We start from the raw sequence: 17590 nt of genomic DNA on the forward strand, positions 1-17590 counted from the left end.
TGAAGGCGAGAAGCGAGATTTGGACTCCAGTCTCAGATAAGATTCATGCGGGAGGTGACTGTTTACATTGACATCCTTTGTGTGGATGGGACGCCGCTGACTCAAGTGCTGACAAGTGACTAGCATTGGCCAAATGTAGTGGCCTCTACGTGGCGAAGGGTCACTTGACTTCCTGTACAGTGTGGACAATGCGTGCTTGCTGGTCAAAGCTCAATACAACAATGCTACTTGAAAGGGAAACGGTTCTAGAATTGAATATCACAAACGTCGACAATTATTATAAAACATACACGAAAGGGAGAGCTAAAATCGAAAATTCTAAAACCCAAAATATTCTGAATCTTTATCGGACTGAAGGGAATATAATCCCAAAGCACAACCCATCAGTTATTTAATTTTATTTTTTAGCACAATTTAAAAACAGTGCAAGGAGGGAATGAAGCCGAAACGGCTTATGCAAGATTCCACTCCATACCCAAAGTGTCATTTCAAATTTGAACAAAAAGATTCATTCGAGATAATAAAATCTCCCTTATGAATAATTAAATAAGGAATTGTGTATTACATTTGAATATACACTAGTCCCTACTAGAAAAAAAGACAAGTTTAATCAATAAAAAAATTCACCCACTCTGTGTCATTATTTTGTTGCTATGTGCAAGGTTGTTGTTTTCCCCCCCAGCTCCATACTGTGCTCCTCTTTAACCCTATAAAGCCTGAACCATGAAATATGAGAGAAAATTCAGATTATTTGTAAATAATGTATTTATTGGTCCCTTTGAACAAAAAAAAAATAATTAAAATCAACTTCCACATATGACTTTTAATTTGTGTCATATTTGATACATCCGGTCACAATGCTTTTAAGTCGTACATTTATAACTGTCAAAAATAAAATAATAAACAGACATATTAGTATTTCCCAAAATCAGAAAAAACATTTCACAGTATTATTATAGAAGGCTATAGGTGTATGGAGCCACAACACTGACAATAAGATTTGGTATTGGGGTAAAAAACAAAAAAACAAAACGCAATTTTCTTGAAGCATATTTTTTTGTATTATAAGTTCACCAGGAACTCCTAAACCACCTGTAAGCCACAAGGTTATAATTAGTTATATATTATGTTACGTGCCATATGTTACTTGTGGCGTTAAAAATACCGTGTTTGAAATTACTTTATGTATCATGTCATGCTAATTTAGCTAACATGCTAACTGGTTTACTAGAAAAACAATAACACTGACTCCACAAGGTTAAATGTAGAAAAAAAGATTTACAGGCGGTATAGTGTTTTTTTAATATCTGTATTTTATTTTTTCAATGCAACCTTTTATAATGCCAAAACTTGTTTCAATGCAGCTTTTTCCACAATATATATTTTTTTTCATTACGAAATCTTATTATCAGTGTTGTAGCTCCATATAGGTGTCTCCCCTTTCTCAATTTGGGCGATCTTCCAAGGTCGGAGTCTTAACTGTGCTTCAGGTTGCTTCTTATTTGGATATCGACCCGACGTTTGGAATCTGTGCTTTGGAACACAAATAATTTGTCACTCTGAGCAAATTGAAATGGAAAAATTTCCATTAACACACCCCACACCACATGATAATCGTCCAAAAGACATCAGGGGAAATGCTTAAATTTGGCCTGATTATAAGTATGTGTGCACACCAACAAGCGTTTGTGATCCTAAGTCATTCACTGCCATTGACGGCTATAGACGTCAAAAAATCATTTTAACTATTTCTTTTAGTTTGCTAACAAGAGTATAAAAACCTAGAATTTTTTTTATTGTACATTTAGAACAGATATAAAATTTGTGATTAATCATGAGTTAACTAGTGAAGTCATGCGATTAATTACAATAAAACATTTAATGGCCTGACACCTCTAATTTTTAATAACCTTTCCTTTAAAAAAAATTTTTCCTTTTAAAAGAGGAAAATATTCTTTAAAATTATCGACGTCAGGCGAAAATTTTATTTTAGTTGTAATTTTATTTTTTTAAAGAAAAGATTATTAAAAATTAGGGCCGTTTGGAAAAAAATGCTAAACTAATAGAAAAATGGATTTATGGCAGTGAATGAGTTATTAGTAAATTTTGTCTGTAAAAAAAATAAAATAAAAATGGGTGGACCTAATTTGATCCACAAGCTCAATTAAGATCTCCATAAGAGAGGAAGAGAACAAAGCCAGTGTTGCCAACAAGAAGGCAAACAAATGCAGACATGGTTGCTAATGTCCAAAATCAGCCATCCTCACTATTTATGGCCTTCTTTCCCAAGACGTATTCACACTTTCCATCATATACTGACCAGTGCCACGCCCTCTGCCACAAGACAAAATGCATCTGTGTGGTAATGTGGGGGATTTGGAAAAAAATGAACAAGACGGGCTCTTTTATTGGGAAGAAAGACTAGAAATGATGCTTTGTGCGCATCCGCCGCTGTGGCACATTTGACAGGTCTGGCCCGGCAGCTTTTGTGTGTCCAGCATAAAGGGGATTGAGGGAGAAACACAAACTCAACTAGTATGCCGTTGTGGCGCAGGCTATTAGTCAACGTGACGGCCTTTGCAGATGCTAATGGCGTCTAGTGTGTCCCGGTATGCCTCCAGAACGTGGCCATGTGATAGCACAAAGGCATCCTGACGGAGGTTGACTTTCAACCACGCACCCCCCAAACCCCTCCCTCCTCCCTCTTCTTTTCACAGCTGCTACATAGTCATTAGACACTTTTCCTTCGAAATTGCCGCACTGAAGAAGCATGTTGACGAGAGCTGTCTAAAGCCTCAGGTGATGGTATTGCCCCGCCCGCTTCGGTGAAAGAACTCTGGTGGCTGACTTGATCATCATTCAAGCCCTCATTCAGATTCACGAGCAATCTCAGGGGCCATTCATTTGATGCCTGAGAATCCACCACACACCCAGCAACATCACTGAAAACAAATTAACTCGCGTTAAGTGCAAGGTTTGGCAACTAGTTTTAATGAGTGGCCGACCGCTGGTCATTAGTTTCCAAAATTAGAATCGTGTATAGGCTTGAAGCTCGAAATAAGTGGTTTGGCATCGAAATTGGAGCTAAACTGAGAATGAACTACTTAGACAACCGCTTAAAGAAAGAAGGACTGTTGTGACGAGATTGTCCCAAAAAACTTTACTGAATTAACGTCATCTAGCGCGGGTTGTCAGAGGTCGAGCGAAGCCCTGTGCTAGTTACGCCGAATATGCTAGCTAGCTAGCTAGAGTGACAAAACACGTTGCGTCGGTAATCATCGCCTCGATGGAGGTGAATGAGATACATTTCTGATAAGTATCGTCCCGACAGAGGGATGACGAGAAACGACAAAGACGCCATGCTAATTGCTAAGCTAACCTTAAACTGACACGGCTTGAGATTTTAACACCGGAATGAAGTGCTTGTGAGATTGAGTCCACTTTTCACAGACATCTGGATGGAACTGCATTACAATGGAGGACATTCAACTTTAAATAGAAGGCAAATTAATAAACTGAACTCTGAAGAGAAAATTATACTCGCTAAAGGGAATCGGAAATTAATGAATTTCTGTTACGGTGCACGTCAGCCAGGAGAAGTGGCCTATGAGCTTAAAGTATGTTACTATACTATCAAATATTGTAATGTTATTTGTTTGTTTTCATAGTAGTCTTGAGTTTTGATTGGTCTTCACAATAAATGTTCTTTTTTGCGTTAGATGTTAGATCACAGAAGGGCTTTTTTTTCCCTTTTAAAATCAATTTAGTTTTGCTTCTAAAGTTTGCTGCTGTACCAGTTGATTCGGTAAAAAAAAAAAAAGAACAATTGTTTATTCATTAAATCTTGCTCCAGTTAAAAAAAACTCCACAAAGTTAAAAAGTTTCTGTAAACTGCTCTACAAAAAACAACTATTTCGAGCCTTGAGTATATAACAAACATGCACAATAAAAACTAAATCACATTTGGATAACCTGCATGTTTTTTAAATGGAGGCCTTTCAAGAGTAGTCCAAGCCCATCAGAGTCTTTCTTCCCTCCAGGTAGAGATTCCATCACATTTCTCACAGCAAAACAGCAGATGGTCCATGCTGACAGGGACAGTCAAACCTTAAGGCAGCTTCTCCATTCACATCATATGATGATGAAGACTTGCACGTGCAGTCTTTCCCAAAGAGGAGAGGCCACATCAAAGCATGTGGTGATACGTAACCGGCGGGCACATGGCTAATGGTCAGAAGGAGATAGCTCAACAACAACATGTCACATGAAAGAAAGAAGGGAGAGATTACTGGAAAAAACTTCCAGTCACTTCCCCTTATGATCACACATCTTTTGTCCGGACATTACATGGGACGAGCGAGCTCTTCACTCTCACGTACCGTCACACGAGATGAGCGAGCGGTGTGAAGCGCTCTTAATCGCTGATTAAACAGTGGCGGAAGAAAGTCGGACTCAAGCTGGTAACACGGCCTCGCAGTCTTGGGCCTGGCTGGCGCTCTACTTGCTAATCTGCCTCGAGCACAAACTCAAACAAACAGTTCTGATGAGCAAACTGGCTGCTCGATCCTGCTCATTTGGCTCCAACCACCTTCAGTGGATTTGTTTTCCTACCAGGAAGCCCGATGACAACAAAAGCTCGAACTCGCCATTGCAAGGAAGATTAATCATTGTGGTGTGGCGCTCAAGGCGACACTGTCCTAAGTGTCCATTTCAGGTCAGGACAAAGGTGACAAGTATGCACGTGCTTTGCAGTGAAACCAAATCTCACCACGGCTTGTGTGTAAGCACCTTTGATGGAGCGCGGCTGCTGAAGTATCTCTTTCCTTACAGATGAAAAGCACACGCTTGTTAGGAGAAATGTGAGCACCCCGCCCCTCTCCTGAAACAGTAGCACAGATGTGGAGGGCTAAATAAGACCTAAAAAACGGAATCGCATACAAATATGTTTTTCCCATAACCTTAACACACTCAGACAAGGTGGCGGAGCATTAGTGGGAGATTACGACACCTAATGGAGGCATTAAGGGAGCCTGTGTGGGGGCACGCCAATAAGCCAAAGGAGCAGGTGTGGGCTCGAATGAAACATGACCCGAGCTCCGCCACAGCGCCACGCGGGTCTCCACAAGCTCGGCTCAAGCGCGACCGGGAGTGAGCCGAGTGAACCACAGGACGACATAACTCAATCCGGGCCAATCAGAGCAGGATTACCAACATCTGTCCACGCGGATGAAAAGGATTTTGGAGGTGGAGGGAAAGTAGGCTGCCAACTGTGGGATCATCAAAACACGGGAAAGCCCCCAGCTTGGGCTTCAAAGCTTGACTTGTTCTGATGTGGCTGATGATAAAAGCATTGCACAGCTCAGTGCAGGTAAAAACGAATAATTTTTTTACTTACTAAGAAGTTAGACTAAAGGGTTTGCGGGAGATCACGGTACCTGCAACCAGACACTGATCCACTACTGATGTTGGACATTTCCTCGCTAGTTTACAGGATGACACAGTCTAACCCAATATCCTCTATCCCGATCTATTCTAAAACCCAATACTGAAATGGAGGATTTACAGAAAAATAACTACACGAAGGGACCGGAAACAAAAATAAGACAGCAGTATTAAAGTGACAAAGTGTAAGTTTTAGCGCCATCTTGTGGTTAACTAATAATTCCATCAATTAAAGAAAACACTATGGATGGATTTTATTTTTTTTTATATATACTTTCTACAGCTGGGGCCTGCACGTGGCCGTCGCTGAGTCGCTTGTCATCTTCTGCTTTGCTCTCTTATTTTTTCCTAGCTTCTCCCGCTAGCCGCTCTTATTAACCACTCCAGCCTATGGCTCCGACTAACTCCCGCTAGCCACACTTGTTAGCTGCTCTGGCTAAAGATGCTCATTCGATCATGTGAAATGGAAATTGGCGTTAGGCTTGCGAAGTTTAGTCTCCCTGGGCCACTGTAGTGTGCTTTGAAGTGTGTGTGCTTGGAAATGCGTGCGCTTCGACTGCGTTCTATGATATAGCGACATCTAGTGGTCACTTATTACTCACTGTCACTTTAACTTACTGGCAATAGTTTTATTATTGAACCTGGATTTTCAGGAGAAAGGCTCGGTAGAGGACCTGTTCATTAATTGTCCAGCCAACGTTTGAGCTTAACTCAGTCATTCCCAGCCATTTTCAATGAAGCAATCCCCTTTGCCCCTTTACTGAATTTTGGCTGATTTTGCAAGGTCCACAGAATATTCTGTTCTATTGCTATAAAAACATGGAAGCTACCAAAAGAAAGATTAGTCTCTTCTTTCATCAGAAAAAAAGTATTATTTGTATCCGTTTCAGTTTTACAGCAGTTAGCATTACAATATAATAGCTAAGTTTCATCATTATTCACAAAACTGTTGAAAACACTGGGAAAAGGAGCTTGTTGCAACATGGCCCTGGCTGATCTCTTATACTCTGCTGCCACTTGCTGGCTGTTTTTTTGTAAAAAAGAAAAAATAGAAAAAGAAAAAATAATAATAATTATAGCATTGCTTTAAGTGACCTCTTCATGGTAGAAGCTGTATCAAAGCCTTCTGTATGCTCTAGCATAAAAAACATAAATATTTTTTTGTGAGTGCAGGACAAAGTATTAAAAAAAACGTATTCATAGGTTTTAGGGTTTGTATGAGTTAAATTTAACGACTAAACTTTCATCACAGAAATCTAGTAATCATTCCCTTTTATCGGGATGCTAAATGACTTCAATATCAGTCTACGTCCAAGGGTACGACTGAATGGTGTCTTTCAGTAAAGAAACAGATATTTATTCCCCCAACCAAGGACTTCAACAGCCCACAACAAGATTTTCTTAGTGAAAAGGCAACAAAACACAGCGGACAGAGTCACCATTACTGTTCCTCCATAGAAGTAGCAGTTAAGATCTAAAACTCGATTCCTGTTTACTTAAGAGATGAGCCCCAAAACACAGTCATTCAACCGCTCGTCCCTTTATCTCGTCATGAATATTCCCATAATCCTCTGGCTTGTATCCCGGAGGCCCCTTCTTTTAAGATGCGGGGAGTTGTGTGGGCTACTCCGGGTGGAGGGATTCCCGCCTATTTACAGAAAGAGAGGGAAGCCCAATCCCTTCTTTCAAGAACTTCTCGCCGCTTGATCTCCACATTAAATGATATCTCGTTCACTCTGTAGGGTCTGCTAAGCCTGCACAGCAGAAGTAGACCTGCACCACAAAGCTGCTAATTGACCTGTAATTACCTCAGACATTGAGATAAAGTTTTTATTTGGGTTTTTTCCCGTTTATCCTGCTTTTTAAATATAATGGGGTAGGCAAAAACCATTTCCATAATATTATAACTAGAATCAACACATCATGAAAATGAGATCGGAGGTTGTAATTCCAAAGGAAGTTTTGTGATTGCACACCGAAGCAAGAATACTCGAAGAATCGGTGAGAGGGTTCACAGAATGAAGGACAGCGAGGCTCACAGCTTACCCAGAGGCCAAAACAAAAATAATCCTCTTTCTAGAGTGGTGCCCACTCTTTCAGACTGGAGGTAAAACAGAAGGATGTCAACGGTCAGGTGCCAAATGTCCAGGCTTCTTTTTCCTCCAAAATACTGACAACAGCAGCAGCAGCATCTCTCAGGATGGTCACTAGAGACGCAGTATGAAATTCAAGTCCCAGCTTGTCATCAAGCACATCTCAACTTTACATCATCTGAGTGCCAAGGTCACGGTGTAGCTGAGGACCTGGAACAGTTAAACATTCTGTTCTTTCCATCTTTTGTAAAACAATCTCTTAATGTAACAAACAGAAAACTCCTTTTTTTTTCCCTCCACGTGAGGCTTGATTTGTTACTAAATGTGGATTGTCACAGTGTAAAAAGCAGGTCGAGCAAAAAAAATAAAAAATAAATAAAGAGCAGTGATGATAGACTGAACACCATGTCAATGACAGAGCAATGAATCAGTTCTCGTACTTGCAGGGCTTATCTAGAAAACAGATTCTTGGGAAAAAGCAGCCAAAGATGAGGAAAGACATGCGGAGGTCTGAAAAGGTTCAAGCTTGAGGTCAGCCACGGAGCAAATCGAGCCAAAACTACATCATGCCGAGGAAAAAAAAGAGGGTCAAAGGCTGTGAATTGGCAGATTATCATTTTTTTTTTTTTAATATACTGTATATAGAAAAGATTGGGAAGCAGCACAACACTGGGAATTTGGATCTGATGGGTTTAACTGAGGTCATGAAAATTGTGTGTCATAACGAGCAGGTTACAGACAATGAGTCGACAAATTGTTTGCATTGAACTCAAGCACGCACATGAAGTTGTAGTGAAGTGTTGAATAACCACACGAGCCTGAGGATGTGACGCTGACAAGTCTGCTGTACATGCAGATCTTGTCATAAATCTCCACCTACACAAGTGAACGCCCCCATAAGGAAAATACCAACTACAGTACCAATTTGTGGGGAAAGATAACATACCATGCACATACTGTCCATAGCTAAATTCATTTTTATTGACATATCAATAGCATTTTCCGAAACCACGTACCCTCACTTTTTAAGTAAAAGTAATTCAAAAAGGGATATCCCAATCATAATTTTTTTTGTACGCGGGTCCGAGTCTCTAGATTTTGAGCATCTCCCAATACCGAGTCCCAAGCCAATATTTCGGCAATGCATCAGCAACAAAGTAAAGTACTAGTTTTAGTTTTAGTGTACGTGAACTACGCTCGATTTTGACATTTTTACTTAGGGGTGTACTCACTTTTGTTGCCAGGGGTTCAGCTTTTAACAGCTGTGTTAAGCGTTATTTTGGGGGAACAATACATTTACACTGTTAGGTAATAGGTCACACTAATGGTGGTCTCACCATTAGTCTCATTTATTGATATAACACAAACCTGGTATTTGAACAGGGATCTGTACACTTTTTTATATTCTTATGTGAAGGACGCTTAGAGGGTACCATGAGGAAAAATGGGCTACATGTGACCATTCCGCAGCCTCAGCCACACCGGCCCACTGTTTTATGGAAACCAAGGGAAGTGATCTGATGGAATCCAGAAAATGGAAACATGTTGGGCATTCCTGTGTACGATCCGAGACAACCAGAGCGTTTCTAGAGTCCTCCTCTTCCCCATTAAATCAAGAGAAAACGTGAGTGAAAAGACTCATTATCACTGTTCTATAACTAAAAGTACCCCCAACATCTCTAGAAAAAGTTTTCCTGGAAAGTTAGTGGAGCCAAACTATTGTAAGAAACAATTTTCTATTGACTTCCTGAACATTAGCTATTGTCAACATTGCCATTATCACGATCTTTTAGGTGTCAAGGACCCAATTCAGATTCAATGTCTCCATATGGTGAAGGGAACACAATCTGTGTTCATGGAATAAGAATTAAACACATAACAAACCCGTTTTCATCCATCTCAATGTGCTGATATTTTATTTTGCACCACCTGCTGCTTTCATTTGACGTCAAAGTGCCCTTGACAGTTGGATTTAGATTTTTTCCTGAATCCACATTCGGAAGAGGCCAGATTCCAATCTGTTATGCTGCCATGACACATATCCGAATTGTGTCACTTTAACATACAATTTAAACTGAGCCTTACATACACACAGGCGACAAAGATCACAAATACTGTACAGTTACGCTCATACAAACTAGCCGATTAAAAACAAATACATCGCAAAAAAAAAAAAAGTTTAAGAATGCTAAACTTGTTCCAAATAGTCATCTACCTCCAAGACTGGCGATGTATGTCCACACAAGCATCTCACAATGACGAACATGACATCTCACACTTTATTAGCGAGTAGTCATTCTAGAAACATGCTAGCATCCTGCACTTTTTCCAGTGCAATACGCACAAACGATCGTTTCCGATGAGGTGCGGCCAAAACAGCCAAGCGACATCCCAGTGGGTCTCCAAAGAGGCTTGTGCTCGCACGTTCGAGTCTGGGCCTCGCTCCAACGGAGGCAAGGTGCCAAACAGCTGGTCTGGCACACGCTCTTGTGAGTGTACACACACACACACCTTGTGCGTTGTCGTTTGAACCAAGTGATTAGCGCTGCTTTCACGCGCTCACTAATGCACAAACCTAACCCCGATTTGCAACCTGAGATGCAGCAGGCCTTTCTGCAAGTAGGGGCAAATACAAGTTAACAGCAGAAAGCCCCTAGGAGCAGATTTCTGCCTTGGTTAAGTGTTTATTCTTCCTCCCACCTCCTTTCTCTTTCTCCTGTATTCCTTCGCTTGTGGTTATTTCAGAGGTGGTCAGGTGGAGGTGCAGCCTGCTCAGTGGGCTGACCGAGGCTATTTTCAGGTCATAGTTTAAGGCCTGAAGTAAAATGATCTCTTGGAATTTTATTCCTTTCAGTGTATTAGGAAAACAAGTAGGGTAATAACTTAATACACGTTATAATACAATAGAGTCAAATAGGTACAACAGTGCAATATAAATAATCTGTTTGGGGACTCTAGCTGACCTCTGTTTTGTAGATAATTATGATTTAACATTCACAGAGGAAATAAAGAAAAAGGAACTTATCTACCATTACAGCATTGTAACATTTCAACATTCAGGTTAAAAAAAAAACAATCTTCTAATACTCTGTAATAAAACTAAAGTGTGTTCACACTTAGTTTTGAATGACACCAAAGCCTTAGAAAATAAAGTTTGGACAGTGACAGGAGAGGGCGCCATCTTGTTACCCAGCTTGACATAATGTCACTATGTAATGTAATTGACTAGTGTTCCAAGTTGACTTTCTTTAATATTATTCTTAGTTTTATTTTATTTTTTTGTTTTATTTACGCTTCTACTGAGCCATTAAGAACCTACCGCCACCGCCACCTCCACCCCGCCCCCACGCCCACCACCACCATTCTGAATATTTGTTGCACTTAAATTTAACCTTTAAAATGTTGAATAAATACCGAGCTGATGATTTTTTTTTTTTTTAGGCTACGTTCATAAATTAATGTGTGGATGGATGCGCTCCTCGACACCGCATGAGGACAGTGATGACGAACCACCATCTTAAAAACTACGTTCAAGTTCGTTTGTTTTTTTAAAATCTTAAAATGGCTTACCAGAAACTGGGTTACTCATGTCCCAAATGAAAACCCGTGATAGAGTGAAACTGCAAAAATCGAACAGTTAAGTAGTGGGGGAACACTGCATTTCCAAAACGTACGGCATATTTTCAAAAGAATCTTCACGTTAATCTGAGATTATAGTCATGGACAACTATAAAAGAAATGGGCTCCGATTCTTAAGAGAACATACCGGTAAACTTTTTGCTTGTATATATAAAAAAAAGAAGTATTTTCTCTCTCAAGATGAGTTCATAATTCATCTCTTGAAAGTAATGATGCTGGATTGATCTTTTTCAAATTAATGAACGTAGGGTTTACCTCCCATACCCACAGTTGTCATCTTTTGGAGTTTTTTCGATAAACAATGCATCCGCACAGCTCGTCCAGGTTGAATGAAACAGCCTACAGCTGCACAAACGACCATTTTTCCAAAAATCCACTGAAAGAGCATAATGCAAGACAACATAGCATCCGTAAGATATAGTATGTGATGTGGATTTAATCAATGCGGAGCAGCGTGGGGCGATTGAAGAGTGAGTGCCCAGTTAACATGTTTTCTATGACTTTGACTGACAAATTGCATATAGGAACGCAAGCATAGCCAAAAGTGAGTAGACATGCATGAACTCATTGTTGCTTTGGTCATATTGTCCTGAGCAGTAAGAACATAGACCAAATTTGCCCATTATACTGACACGAGATTGCAACATTTTTTACTTTGTGTATCAATGGCCATCATGACACTTTTCCTGTGTGCCATCATCCACGAACCTTCGTGTTGGCCCAAAAAAAAAAACAGCAGGAAAAAATCTAAATCCACTTGAGAAGTTGAACTTCGATTCTCACTGTGCTGACATTATGCAGATTTTCCAGAAAATCTGGGTCAAATTCCAAACTTTTTGACTTCATGGGTTCCATGGTTTTCCTCATTTTTAATACAAATGACTGCACTGTCTAAAACGAGCAGTTAAAAAAAAAAACTGTTTAATTTTGAAGATGAAGATTGCCATTATGGGCGATCTCCTTGACAGCTTTTTGATCACTTCACTGAGGCTGCTGGAATTATCGAGCTATGTGGCAACGATGCCAAACCATAAACAGGACTACAAACCTGCGAATGCACTTAAAAGAATAGCAGTAAAATGTTTCTGCAGACTTTTGCAGTTGGTCCAAGAAACCATTGTGCTTTGGGCCGTGTCAATGAGCCAGCCCATCCGCCATTCTCAGTTGAGACTGGACTGATGCAGCCCACATATGCGCACACACATCCGCAAAGTCTTCAGCAGAACAAGTGTCAGACAGCTGATGACCCACAACTGCCACTCAACCATTACCCTGACAGGCTCTGCAAGATGACGTTTTTGAAAGAAAAAGAAAAGAAAAAATTCTGTCAATAACTTAGAACAATAGTGCAAAAAAAAGAGACACCATGTTTTTAATTCCGCATGAAGTGTACATGGGTGTGTTGCGCTATATGGTTCAAACTTGCACAACACATGAGACATTCCAACTAGCGCTTGCATTTCCACATCTGTTGCCGAGTAGGATTTGGTTTTGGGAATTGAGAATGTCAAGTCTGTTTGGCGAAGTTTGGGATTTACTTGCAAGGCCAGGTGGGTGCACGCATTCCCACGTGTGTGTGACTTTAAGGGAGAGAAAAGCGTGCTTGTTCGTTGTTCTTCGTTCGGATGTCGGTTTTAGGTGGGCTTGCCCTTCAAGTTTCACTCTGCAAACCTGAGCTGTTAATAAACATTGCACGAGATCCATGTGTATTTAGACAAACTATAAACTTTAGATCCTGCTTCTTAAGGATATGCGCATGGGTGCTTGGCAGTACCAAAAGAACCAATAAAGGCCTTTGTGTGCTTTCTAAGGACAATTACCTCTCCTGGTCAAGCAAACCAAACATTGAGATAGACCAAAAGGCCTTGTTTTGATCAACTGTCGCATTTTACAATGACCCCTTATCAGGATGCCAGGATACACGTTTTAAGAGGAGCATAAAAAATGGGTATTGTATTCTTAGTTTACAAATTTAAATAAACGGTTTTTTTTTAGGGTTTACTATGAAAATATACTACTAATTCTACTTACTTTTAAGTCAAAGTGTTCTGGCAAAACTGCATTTTCAGAAATACACGGTACCATTTTCTTCTTCTCTTTTTAACAAACGTATTATTGACTTCAAGACAGTATTGATACTCGTTATTAACAATCTTGTTGGCAAGGGCATAAAAGGTTTTCCTTTTTTAACTGACTGGTCTGGCTCACTGGCTGAATTTTACCACTCTAGTTCCTTTCTTAGCCACTGCTGCCACCTACTGACCACTTTGACAAATGTTATAAGTGTTGCAATCTTACACCCTTCTAAAAATGTAGACTTTGATGGAGAGACGGTGCACATATACACACACACACACACGCATGCAATCTTTCACACCTACCGACAAGTCTGCAATTAAACTTACAGGCAGGTTTTTCTAATGTGGGCGGAAGCCGGAATACCTGAAGGGCAATCCATGCAAACTCCACACAGGAAAACCGGAGCCCAGATTCGAACCCCGGACTACTGATTTTTTGATATAGCTGATGCCATAGTCTTTGACCTGGAGTGAAAATCAAAGAGTTACTTGGTGGACCACAATATACAACAATTATTAAAGTACTGGTACATTATATACAGTTGTGTTAAAAAATAATAGCAGTCTAACATGATTAATCTTTTTTTTTTTTTGTAGAAAATCTATTTCGACATGGCAAACAATTTAATAGTAGGTGTAGTAGAGTCACAGAAAACTAACAGACCCAGCCCCTTGATATGCATGGTCCTAAGTCTGTGCAATTAGATAATTAATTGAAAGGGGTGAGTTAAAAAAAAATAGCAGTGTGGAGTTCAATTAATGAGGTCAATCATTCTGTGAAAAAAACAGGTGTGAATCAGGTAGCCGTTATATAAGGGTGAAGTCTGCACCTGTCCTTCCTTTTAGAAAACCTGAGAAAAATGGGTCGCTCCAGACATTATTTAGAAGAACAGCAGAATCATTGCAGAAGGGAAAACATATCAAGAAGTGCAGAAAATAATAGGCTGCTCGGCTAAAATGATCTCCAATGCTCTAAAATGGAAAGCAAAACCAGAGAGACGTGGAAGTAAACAACCATTCGAACGGATCGAAGGATAGACTCAACCAATGATCAGCTACAAGGAGATCAAAGATGGTCTGACTGCGAGTACTGTGACAATTAGAAGACGCCTGTGTGAAGCTAATCTATTAGAAAGAAGCCCTCGTAAAGTCCCACTGTTATTAAAAAAAAAAAAAAAGAAGAAATGGGCGTTTCAACAAGACGACGACCCCAAACATACCAGTAAGCCAACAGCATCTTGATTCCAGAACAACAAAATTACAGTTATGGAGTGGCCAGCTCAATCCCCGGACCTCAATCCGATGGGGCGATACCAAAAGTGCTGAGGAAAAACCAAGAAATGCAGAGGAACTGTGGACTGTTGTCAAATCATCCTGGGCTGGGATACCTGTTGATGGGTGCAAGAAGTTGGTCGACTCCATGAAACACCGATTTGAAGCAGTTCTCAGAAACCAAGGTTATACAACTAAATATTAGCCTAATGAGTGACAGGAATGCTAAATCCAAGAAAATTTGAGTTTATAAAAGTAAATAATCAAATCTGTAAAGAAAAATACAGACACTGCTATTTTTTTTTATCAGCACAATTATCATTTTCTTAAAAGCAATTAAAAAATTGAAAATGTCTTCATGTTTTGATTTAGAATATGATCTGCAGTGTTCCCAACGTATAAAAATAAAAACTATTGGACTACTACTTTACTATTTTAACCTTTTTAACACAACTGTACATATCATGTAATTTTTTTGTACAAATTAGCCCATGTGATTAAGTGTTGGTATGGTATTCAACATACACAAGAGATCATATGTTAAGCGTGCTTGTGGGTGGGAAAAAAGCTTCCAAGACACATACCGTCTTTGAGGCGTGACTGCAAGGTTTGTTCGATGAGCAGAAATGTTGCATCCCACTCAAGCTCGTCTGAGATCACCCTCTGATGGACACACACCACAACAAGAACATTGCAAAAGGCCATCTGACATATAATGACCTTGTATTCAGTTGGCCAGAATATGCTGACAAAATGTTTACCAGGTCGTCGTTCCACTTGATGCTCTCGTCCTTCAGCTTGTCAAAAATGTCACCCTGGTCTTTGCCTTTGTACTCAGCCATGAAGCGAGCAAATTCCTCCTGTAGCGTTTCCCAGGCAACCTAAAAACAAGACCATCATTGTTGAACAAATTAGATGTAAACAAGTAGCTCTATGAGACAGGTGAGAGTCCTAGGAGAGGAACTAAGGAAAAGCTATGTGTAAGTCGAGTGTCTAACTACACTATAGCGGTGGTGGTATCAGTTAATGAGGTGACAGTGAGAAAACAAGCATGAAATGCTTCCGATTGACTCACTTCCAAGTGTATCCCCACAAGTGCGGTTGCACTTGACTGTAGATTCCAATACAGTTTCACTATGGCCAGTTAAGTCTCCCCTTATGGAATTTTGACAATGGAGCAACATCACATCATGTCCCCATGAGACCAAAGTCGAGCTATGACTCATTTATCACAAAAAGATGCTCATATTTCAATATGGCTCCCTTTTGTTGTGGATAGCCATCTACACTGTCAATAAGCATGATCTTCAATAGTGCGGGTTGGATAACATGTCCATGGACCATCCATCAATGAATGCCGTTAACAGCAACTCCCAGACTGCTAATGGTGCTAGTTTAACAAAAATCAGATGATGACTTAACACACTTAAGTACCTCTAAGGATAAGAGAGGATGGGGACTATTGCACACTCTTGTCAAAATTCTGTAGTTAATTTCTCATTTATGTGACGGCTTCTACACGTATACACAGCCCCACATGCACCCGGTGCCAAGCCACTGATCCCTATTCACAGTGCTGATTAGGCTAATTGCTGGATTGCGGGGCTGCAGTGGCGCCAAACAAGGATGGTGGCTGGCTGAGGGGGATTTGATGGGCTGTGGGATCGATACAATACACAATGGACCAATGGGAACTGCAGGAGCATGGCTATAAATCTTTGGTTCTCTTAGCCTGTGATTGTCTCAACTAATTGCTGCAGGAGGGCAGAGCTTACATAAGAAAAGTGGCAGGATAGCAAACGTATGGCCAATCAAGTGGGCTGGAAAAGGGGGGTTGAAAGGAGTAATAGTACATGTTCCGTTAAAGGACAATGTCTAACCGGCACTGTAACCGCCAATGGATTAACTCTTTGACTGCCAGACGTTTTCAGAAAAGGGATGCCGTGGGTGCCAGCCGATTTAAGCATTTTTGACTGATCTTTCAAGGTCCACAGAAAATTATGTGTTTGGACTATGGAAACACACATACTACCAAATGAAAGATTGGACTCTCATCTTTCATCAGAAAAAAAAAGTTTGTTTCTACCTTATTCCGTTTTTCAGTAATCAACTATAGAAAATGGTTAGTTTCACCTCTGTTTTGGAAAAAAACGTATTTTGACGTCTTTGGCACTCCTCTATAGGATTTTACTAAACGTTATTTAACGTTTTTGGCAATCAAAGAGTTAATAGCTTAATGAACAATAAGATTAGTTGTTAGTCAACAGTTCACTTAAACCTACTTTCAATGAGGATAAATTAAATCAGCGCTACTTTGCTTTTGCCACGAACAATGACGAGAAAGCTAAGCCCATCAGGAAAAAATACATATCAGCAAATAGATTCTATTTGCGGATCAATAATTAGGAGACTGTCGGTGACTGTTAGTCACATTCAAGATAGTGAGATAATATACTCAAGAGACTCTCAGGGATCCTGGCGAAAAAAAATCATTTTAACAGTGTTGTCAGTGAGAACTTGTAACAGTGGGAACACGTAACAGTGGGAACACAAGATGGCTGCCATCTGACTTCAGCCACAAGAGGCCACTTGAGTCAAGATTTTTAGACATCCGTGGCAAAAACTAGGCTGGACTTGAAATACTTCCGGTTTTCATTCTTCTTTCAAATGTAGTGTCAAACAAGAGTACCATCAGTGAGTGGTCAGCATTGTTAAGTATACCAAAATAAATGTGTCTCTCTAGAATGGATAATAATTATATGCCGCCCATTTCTGCATGTGTTATGCAAACTTTCCATGATACTAACCTTTTGAAAAAGTTATGAAAGTTTGAAACTCGAGCCGACAGATGAGCCGGGACATTTGCAAACTGTGATGTCAGTTTCAGTTGACAGCAGGTACCAGTGCAGGAAAAAATGGCCGCCTCTCAAATGGATAAAAATGAGTTCATTTTTCTGCTTCATTCATTAAAAGAAAATCTGTACTTACTTACCCAGGGATGGTGGCTGGTGGTGAGTACGTTATCGATCATGCTTTGTAATGTGCAAACATGCTAAAAAAAAAAAA

The 17590-nt window shown here is 40.1% G+C and overlaps 1 protein-coding gene across 1 annotated transcript; it reads right to left on the reverse strand.

Annotated features, from left to right (window-relative positions):
* Nucleotides 1-784: 784 nt before the first annotated feature.
* On the reverse strand, nt 785-17466 carry LOC144062857 (uncharacterized). The gene is made up of 5 exons (XM_077584632.1): nt 17332-17466; nt 15286-15405; nt 15109-15187; nt 13580-13717; nt 785-1528 (listed from the first exon to the last, which is right to left on the reverse strand). Exons 2-5 carry the CDS (start codon nt 15364-15366, stop codon nt 1476-1478), a joined length of 351 nt encoding a protein of 116 aa, XP_077440758.1. The 5' UTR covers nt 15367-15405; nt 17332-17466; the 3' UTR covers nt 785-1475.
* Nucleotides 17467-17590: the final 124 nt, after the last annotated feature.

The sequence above is a fragment of the Vanacampus margaritifer genome, chromosome 13 (genome assembly GCF_051991255.1).
Source record: "Vanacampus margaritifer isolate UIUO_Vmar chromosome 13, RoL_Vmar_1.0, whole genome shotgun sequence".
In the NCBI taxonomy this organism is placed as follows: domain Eukaryota; kingdom Metazoa; phylum Chordata; class Actinopteri; order Syngnathiformes; family Syngnathidae; genus Vanacampus; species Vanacampus margaritifer.